The 9,230-nt window shown below is 49.9% G+C and overlaps 1 protein-coding gene across 1 annotated transcript in view; it reads right to left on the bottom strand.

The window, feature by feature from the left end:
* Nucleotides 1–716: 716 nt before the first annotated feature.
* Nucleotides 717–9,230, bottom strand: part of VCP (valosin containing protein) — a 33,374-nt gene continuing 24,860 nt past the window's right edge. Inside the window, exons 13-17 of the mRNA XM_066615023.1 lie at nt 6,726–6,938; nt 4,815–5,123; nt 3,819–3,974; nt 3,570–3,724; nt 717–1,143 (exon numbers count right to left, since the gene is read on the bottom strand). Coding sequence (XP_066471120.1) covers nt 1,038–1,143; nt 3,570–3,724; nt 3,819–3,974; nt 4,815–5,123; nt 6,726–6,938 — 939 coding nt within the window. The 3' untranslated portion in view covers nt 717–1,037. The remainder of the gene's footprint in view (nt 1,144–3,569; nt 3,725–3,818; nt 3,975–4,814; nt 5,124–6,725; nt 6,939–9,230) is intronic.

Genomic DNA, 9,230 nt, shown 5'->3' with positions numbered 1-9,230 from the left:
CTTGCAACCCGTGATGAACTCTTCCTCCAGAAATTTGTCCAGTCCCCTCTTAAAGGCATCTAGGCAAGATGCTGTCACTACTTCCTGTGGCAAGGTGTTCCACAGACTAATTATATGCTGGCTAAAGAAATATTTTCTTTTGTCCTAACTCTCAACTTTAGTGGATGTCCCCTGGTTCTGGTATTATGTGAGAGAGTAAAGAGCATCTCTCTATCCACTCTGTCCATTCCCTGCATAATTTTGTATGTCTCAATCATGTCCCACCTCAGGCGCCTCTTTTCTAGGCTGAAGAGGCCCAAACGCCGTAGCCTTTCCTCATAAGGAAGGTGCCCCAGCCCAGCAATCATCTTAGTCACTCTCTTCTGCACCTTTTCCATTTCCACCATGTCCTTTTTGAGATGTGGTGACCAGAACTGGACGCAATACTCCAAGCGTGGCACTTACTTTACTGGCTTGCCCCTGACATATATTCTTGTGGACGCCTGCCCCGGTGGCCCTCAGTAATGCAGGAAGAGGAGCAGTGCTGCCTTCTGTGCCGATATTTGGAGCCAGGTGCTGCTGGGCAACCAGCACGCTTGCACTTTTCTAGTGAAGCAGCTGCTAGCAGCCCTGCATAAGCGCTATGTAAAGCTCTGCCTTGAGAAGGTGCCCAAGGCTGGGAGGAAATATGAGATCAGCTGAAGACAGACATCAAGCAAAGGATGGACAAGACCATCTTAAAGTTATGAGATTTTTTTTAATTTTTTGTGGGTTTTTGTTTTTTTACAGGCTACTGTTGTACCCGTTGCTAAAGCTGCTGGTTCTGCCATAAACTAGAACAGAGATTTCCCAGAAGTGTAATCAGTTCCCCTCCTCATTAACTGCCCACCTGCCTCCCCAACCAAATGCCTCACATTTGCAGAGATTCCAGCTTACAGAGCCTCACACGCAGCTATATGGGTCTGACCAAGGAATGAAGAAGCCAGGAGTCCACTGACCATTGGAACTGCCCTGTACAACGCGGCCTGTTCTGGAGTTTGGTCCACTCTGGCCACACTTTAACCATAGAGATCATCATCGTTGTCCTCACTGTAAACATTTCCACCGCCGCTGCCTCCCGTGCCTTGACTTGGTCCAGCGCCGCCCTGGTTCCCTGATGGGAATCTGCAAGAGGCAGCCCAGAGACAAGAGAGGTCAACACACACCCCACCTCTGAGGAAGAAGGCAAGTGGACCAGGAGGTGGTGGGAGTGGTGGTAGAAGTGAGAAGGGGGGATGCACGAGAGAGGCCTGACCAGGGCTCATATTCAGGTCTAGTTTAGGGACTTTCAGGTTAAACAAAGGGACCAAAATAGAAATCTCATAAAAACTATGGGACCAACAAAAATGTCACTCAAAAGAGTCCTTTAAAACCTTACCACTAAGCTAGTTAAGATAAAAAAAAAATTTTCAATGCATGTTAACTATTTAAGTTCAATTTTAGCCTGTCTTAAAGTCAGCTCTTATGTGCATCTATTAATTTAGCCATATTTGAGAGATGGAGTACTGCCAATGGCGTTAAAGCAGACAGTGCTTTGCCGCCTCCCAAAAAAGCCCTTCCTGAATCTCACTGTGTTAGATAATTATCAGCTAGTCTCGAACCTCCCATTTCTGGGCAAAGTGGCTGAGCAAGTGGTGGTTTCTCAGCTCCAGAGGGTTCTGGATAAAGTGGATTATCTGGATCCCCTTCAGTAGGGATTCTGGAAGGGCCCTGGGACAGAAACAGACCTGGTCGCCTTGGTGGATGACCTATACTGAGGGCTGGATGGAGGGAATGCATCCTTGCTGGTCCTTTTGGACCTTTCAGCACCATCACTCATGGTGTCCTTCTAGGGTGGTTGGCCAAGTTGGGGACTGGGGGCACCGTTTTGTGGTTGTTCCACTCCTTGGGCGACAAATCCCAGATGATGGTACTGGGGGACTCCTGCTCAGCACACTGGACCTTGAGATGTGGGTGCTGGAGGGTTCTATTCTGTCCCCCATGTTATTTTACTTGTTGGCATCCTTCAGTCTCGGAAGACTATGGTGTCACACTCTGAATGGTGGTTCTGGAACAGAGTGTCCTCTCCAGTGCGCGAAGCCTGGGTAAAGAAGGTATGGAGGATAGGCTGTTACCCATGCAGCAAATCCCCCCTCTCCACGCCGCTGGAATGGTCCAATGGAAAGGCAGAAGCCAATACGGTTGGTTCCAGCGGCGTCGCAGGAGTTGCCAGAACGTGACTGTGTTCAGCCATGAACTGCCTAAGGGACTCCGGCTCCTGATTTTGCCTCGAGGTTGACTCCTGAAGCCTTTTCCAGAACTGGATGTAGCCACAAGGCAGTGGAGGTTTGAGGTCAGAGTTTCCTTCTCTTAGATGAGCTGCCTTCCTAGGCTGACGAGTCCCATCTACCCGGTGGCTGTTTAGTCGCCTCTTACGACAAGTACAGCCAAACTGAGGGCCTATTCTTAGCCCCAGCCCCCAGCCCCCATGTTATTTAATATCTATATAAAACTGCTGGGAGAGGTCATCTGGAGATTTGGAGTTGGGTGCCTGGTGTACAAAAAAAAGTTAAAGTGGAAATCCTCAGCTTCCAATCAAAAGTACAGAAACACTTTGTTATGTCTGGGAAATACCTCCAGGAGAAATGCAACATTAGGCCTGAATTGCTGCAAATTGCCAAAAAAATTATACTTAAAATCATAAAAATTTACATAAATTATTCAAGATAAATTTCATATACCCATTTTGGAGGACTTTAGGGACCTAAGATTTTTTTTTTAAAAGGGTGTTTTAGGGACTTCATTTCAGTTTAGGAACCAAACATGAATCCTGCATGACTAATACCACCCCCTGTCCCAAAAGCATTTCTCAGACCCTCACATTTTAAGCTGGCAAGTGTGGGCTACCGCAGGCCACAGAACATCCCTACATTTCTCACCCTCTTTTAGTCCTTTGGGGGCGGGGTCAGTGACAGAGAAAGAAACTAAAGAGGTGAGCCCACCCTCTTGCTCAGATCCACACTGGTTTCTCAGGCTGTCGTGAAGTCAAGAGACATCAAGGACACCTCCATATGGTAGCTAGAAACAGAGCACTGTGTGTGTTCACGGAAAGGGGGAGGGGGAGACAGCAGTAATGCTAGACACCGGTAAAAGGGGCACCAGTGTCAGGAAGAGACCCAGTCTTTGATGGTGCACTCTCGCCAGAGTCCAAGTCACATACCACCAGTCTCTCCATTTTGCTTCTTTATGGATCCCCAAAAGTCTGAAAGATCCTGCAGAGACTGGCTTGCTAAGAGGGAGCGGAGAAGGAGGCTCCCTCTGGGAAGATGGACCGCAGGAGCTGCCACTGAATTCCTACCCTTTTGCCACCCATCACCATTTACAGCAGACTGTCACATTCCCACTTCTGCAATGTCTCCACAGAGTCAGTGGAGAGCACCTGCAGACATTCAAGGAGTTAAAGCTCCGACCACTGCTTTTAGACTTCTGCACAAACACAGGAACAAAAGCATACGCAATGCCAACAGCCATCTGGCAACAGGAAAAACGAATGGCTAAGCCACAATGATTACCTGAAGCTGCCAAAGCCTCTGCTCTGCTGTAGGGTCTGTGCAAACATCTCATATTTGCGTATGTCATTGTCGCTGACAGAGCGGCGGGCGAAGCGCATGGCCTCCTCAAAGTGGTCACGTCGGATCTCAGGGACTGGGTCGTCCTCTTCAACCTCCTAGAGCAGAGAAGTTCTAGCTTTCAGCACGAGAAGCACACTGTAGTCCCATGCCAGCCACAGCCCTGCCAACACACACCACTCAGGCACTCACCATGGCTGAAGGGTTGGTCTGCCTCTCACGCTCCCGTCTGATCTCGCTCTCGATAGACTCGCGGATGGCCAGCTTGCAGGCCCGCTGGCAAATTTCTGTGAGGTCAGCTCCTGAGAAGCCATTGGTCATTTTAGCCAGGAACTCCAGGTCAACATCCTGAGCAATGAAGGAAAGTTCCATATGTCACACCTCCAGCCAGTAGCAACAAGCAATGACAGTCTCTCACTGGACAGCCACCACAGAGAAGGTGACCCCAGGTGGGCTTAACAGAGCAGTCAACTCATTCAAAGAAGCTCTCTGCAAAGGCACCAAACAAGAAGACCCTGAAAAGTTCCTTCAGAAGCCTGACCTGGCTTTGGATTCTTGTCTAAAGTGCTGCCCAGTGCACCCAAAGACACCAGTACCCAGAAAGTCAGGTACCCATGACATCCCCTAGCACGGCTTTCCTTGTGTCAAAGTTTGAAAGGGTACCTACAAGCTACTGCATTTTGATACTTGCCTCCTTCACAGAAGTTGGAATTACTGCTATCTCTGTAGGGAAAAGCCCTCCAGGTGTCAGAGTGCCTCAGGCCTTCAATTTTAACCACCCTTTCCCGTGCAGTCATGTGTGTGGAGACTACATCCCAGGCCAGGGAGCAGCAGGCTTGATCTTTAAGAGCTGACACAGGGAATGGGTGGCCTCAGTCCCTATTCTCAGGGGACTGATCTATTCTCCATACATAGAAGCCAGAAATGTATTTTTGTCCCTCAAGGAAGTTCAGTCACTAGGATGAAGTTCGTATCACCTAGTAACACAAGCACGAAAGCTCAGCCAGGGCATACAGAATCCAGAAGGAAATACAGCATTAAAAGCTAAGTAAACAAATTTCTTTTCCACCTAACTAGACCTACGAACACAATTTTTAACACATTTTGACTTCACTGATAGGGTCATATCCATGCATATTTTGGCAACAGGTTACACACACGCACCCCTCACCCCCGGCACACACTTGCCTTGGCAACAGGCGATTTCCGCAGGTTGGCCTTGAGAATGGCCACACGAGACTTCTCATCGGGCAACGGAATGTAGATCAGCTGATCCAGGCGCCCGGGCCGCAGTATGGCCGGGTCGATGATGTCTGGTCGGTTGGTGGCGCCAATGATAAAGACGTTCTTTTTGGTCGACATACCATCCATCTCTGTCAGGATCTGGTTGATGACTCTGTCTGCAGCCCCACCACCATCCCCGATGTTCCCACCACGGGCCTTTGCAATGGAGTCCAGCTCATCAAAGAAGAGCACGCAGGGAGCTGCTTGGCGGGCCTGTGCAGAGGGAAGACACTCAATTCTGCTTGCAATCCACTATGACCAGGTCATGTCAGGGCCCAAGTAGGGCATCTGCCTGCTGCATGACTCCTCAGCTTCAGACAGGACTCCTCACCCTTGCCTTGCCAGGTGACATCATGGAAGAGCCCTCTAGTAGAAGGCAGTCAAAAATGTGGATAGCACATTCCTGGTGCCAAGCAGAGTTAATGTTGTCCGAAAGTGTGTCAACTGGTGGGGGGAGACCTGTCTGCAGCAGATTCTGCTCCCTCTTGGTGTCTGAACCATGCCCACCACCAAAGTATTTATCCTTCCTTATCATGCCTCTGGTATGACTAGGCCAGAGATCATGGCAGGCAGTATGCCAGCTATTTCTGATTTTAACTATCACAAGGGGAAGCTTCTGAAGAGTGAGATCCAGACTTCCCTGGGCAGCCTTAGGAAGCTGTTGCTCCTCAGACTCAGCTGCCCAATTGCAATGTGGGGACAACAATACTTGCTTACCTCACAGGGTTACTGTAAGATCATGTATGCGATCCTCTGAACGAGACTAATGGCCAGAGAGAACTATGTCTATTTCCCCTGCTGGTGAGCTGGGGCAGAACGGCGGACTAGATGGACCTAATCCAGCACCAGGTTCTTCCTATGAAATGTATATGGAAAGCGTTGCACATACGCTAAGTATTATTATCCTGAGCAGGGGAATGCACCAGAGTACCAAGGGTGTCAAATTCATTTCATACAGCAGGTCACAGAATTCACAGTGCCTACAGAGTGCCAGAAGCAACTGTCATTAAGCAGGAAGTGACGAAATTTAGCAATGATGACCAGATGACCAGAAATAAGTTTCCTCATTGATTAGCTGCAATTGACAGAAAGGAAAATATGCAAAGCTTGATCATATTTCAAGATTTGGGAGAGCCCAATTATCACGGGGGCTTAAAGAGTTAAAGAGCTTCCATGGGCCTATTTGGCCTGTGGGCCTGTCACTGGACCCATCCCCGGTGGCCAGGAGTTCCTTAGGAGCAGGGGTCTCCTTAAGGGTAGGGTCCTCCTTGGGAGTAAGCCCCAAGTACTATCAGGACTGGGGTCCCAGGCAGAACACCTACCTGGGAGTAGGGCCAAGTACCAGCTGGGAGCAGCAAACAGTCACGTGGCCAGAAGGAGTGGGGATGGACAAACCTAGGGCTAGCTTCATAAGGAGGTGAAGAGGGAGGAGGCTCCTCTCCAGAGGGGAGTAAGGCAAAGGGGAAGGCCAAAGGGGAGAGTCCCTCCTGCACAAGGGGGAAGATCAAGGCCCCCAGAGGGATTGGGCTTGCTTCAGCCCTGGAGGAAGGAGGCCAGAGAGGAGAACTTCCTGACCTTGAACCTGCCTGAGACCTGAGGGAGACTCCAGGAGAGCCAGAGTCACCGAGGCAAGGACCCGCCGCCAACTATACTCAATGGTGGCCAGCTCATCAGAAGTCAAGCACAAAGATACCAGGGGTCCCCCCAAGGCCAGTCAGTCTGACCCTGACCAAGAGTGCTGCAGCCCTTGCCAGTTTGGCATTTCCCTGCCATGTCAGATTATGTGAAGGCAGACCATTCTGAGAGCCTGCTTACCTTGTCAAAGATCTCGCGCACGTTGGCCTCTGACTCTCCAAACCACATGGTGAGCAGCTCTGGACCCTTGATGGAGATGAAGTTGGCCTGGCATTCGTTGGCAATGGCTTTGGCCAGCAGGGTCTTCCCACAGCCAGGAGGCCCATAGAACAGCACTCCTTTGGAGGGGGTCATGCCAAACTTGAGGAATTTGTCAGGATGCTCTACTGGGTACTGGGGAAAGAGAAGTTCAAGGTCAGTTCTCGGTATCCCGAGAGGCTTCATGTAGGAAGGGGAGGGCATGCGAATGTCCATACACCTGCACACATTCTGCATGGAGCCCTGTCACAATGGGACGTGCATGGGTGCAGAACACTCTGGAGAACTCTTGTGGTTTGCTCTTCAGCAAGCCTCACTGGATCGAGTCTGAGTGATAGAGGTGCAACACCCACTCAAAGCCAGGCATCTTCCCCTTTCATTATGTCCCTCTCTGATACAATGTAGAAGAGTAGTGGCCCAAGAGCCGCCCCCATGCTGGCGATCAGGGCAAAGGAACCTGCAAATGGTGCTGCTTAGCAGCAGCTAGACCAAACACAACATGGACAGAAACAGCATCAAGCCAACTCTGCAAATGAAAACACACACAAGAGGTGCCCACTGTTCTGAGGTTAGTCATCAGAGCGCTGTCCTCAGGATCTTAAAGAAAACCAGCAGGCTGCTTTTAAGAATGTAGAGAAGACGTGTGGTGATGTTACTTGGCAAACATTTCAATCTAATCTCCCAGACTGCATGACAGTTGGTGAAAAAATTTGGCATGTGTTAATATAGTTCCATTCAACCAGGACATATTTAGCGCCAAAGAGATTATGACAAGATCTGGGCACCTGAAGATCTCCCTGGTTAAAAGGAAGCAGAAGAAATGCACAAGACAGAAGCAAGTCCTTCATCAAGCCAGAATGACCTCCAAGAAGGCCTTTCGCTGACCAGTCCAGCCATAAGAGGCACTTGGGTTAGCGGCCTTCCCCCTCACTCCAGCCACTGGGCAGCCGTTCACACCAAAGTGCGGGCGAAAACCTACCTGCAGCGAGCATTTCCCATGAATAACTGCATGTTCAAATGCAAACCCACACAGGTTTCCTCATTAGTCTCCTCTGTGGATTTTTGTCTGGAATATCCAAGCATCTTGCTCCCACTTTTCACCCCTTAGTCTGTGAGTTTGGAGTCTTCTATGTGACTTTTGAACACATGGCCACCACAATCACAGTTTTCTATATCCATTAGTACTGGAGAGGCAAGACAGCACCCTAGACTGGCTCCTGACAGAACCCCCCCTCATGAGAGCTCACTCCCTCACTGTTCACGGCTACCTCCCCTCTCCCTTGCTTGTGGTGAGTGAAAGTGGCCTTTGCTTGGTCTTTTGTGTTCCCCCGCTTAGGATGGGGGGAAGGAGAACAGTCCTCTCTCATCAGAACTTCAATTCTCTTCCCACTGGAGAGAGAAGGCGGGACGTGAAGCTTTCCATCTATGTATGATTACTCAGAAGTAAGTCCCATTGTGTTCAATGGAGCTTTCTCCTAGAAAAGTGCATATAGCAGTGGTTCTCAAACTTCTCAGGAGTTTTACTTCTGAGGTAAGTCTTCGCAGGGGGAGAAAGCAAGGGCAGTGAAGCTATCCACAGGATTGCATTGCTAATGTGGGTGTAAGGGAGGTGCTTATACTCACGGAGGGCTGCTGCAATCTGCAGGAAGTGTGGGGAACCCCATGCAGCCCTCCGCAGGGCTCAGAGGCTTAGAATGTTAAAACTGAGCTATTGCAAAGTTGCGCTTTGCAAACAGGAAGTGCTTTATGATCGCTCCGCTTGAACACTAAGCCTTGGGGAGGCCTGCAGAGGGCTGCACAGGGCTCCCTGCACCACCTGCAGCTTGCAGCAGCCCTCCATGAGCATTTGCACCCCCCTTACCCCCAGTCATGACAGTCAGTGAGAGAAAAGGGATGAGCAGTGCTCTTGCCATGAATAAAGCCCAGGACTGCAGTAAACACGTGGCTGCAAATCCCACATGGGTGGAAACTCACAGGTGTGTTTCCCCACAAGATAGCTGCACAGAAGGTCTGAGCCCGAGAGGGGTTGGTTAATGGACAACATCTGAGCAATCAATCTCAAAACACACTTCTTCCTACAGGTCTTGTGGCTTGACAGCACACAAAGTCTGCAGCAGGCTTGCTGGAAAGCAGGGGTTTCCAAACCCCAGCCCAGGTGCCAGATGCGGCCTGCAACAAGCTTCAATTTGGCCCATGGCAAACCTCTGGTCCCCTGCAAGCCTCTGGCCCACTCGACTGACTGTGACTACAGCTGCGCTTCAGTTGTCTCTGGAGGGAGTTCTGAGAGCCGGGGAAGCCATGTGCCTCCCTCAGAATGCTTTCTAAAGGCCTAAAAACATCACTTCTTGGTTGTCCTAAAAAACCAGAAGGGACTTTTTGGGCTGCCTGAAGGCCTTAGGCTTTCTAACGTATTTATTTATATTTTAT

The sequence above is a fragment of the Tiliqua scincoides genome, chromosome 2, assembly GCF_035046505.1.
Source record: "Tiliqua scincoides isolate rTilSci1 chromosome 2, rTilSci1.hap2, whole genome shotgun sequence".
Taxonomy (NCBI): Eukaryota; Metazoa; Chordata; class Lepidosauria; order Squamata; family Scincidae; genus Tiliqua; species Tiliqua scincoides.
Note: the sequence above shows the minus strand (reverse complement) of the source record. Positions and strands in the feature narration are given on the sequence as shown.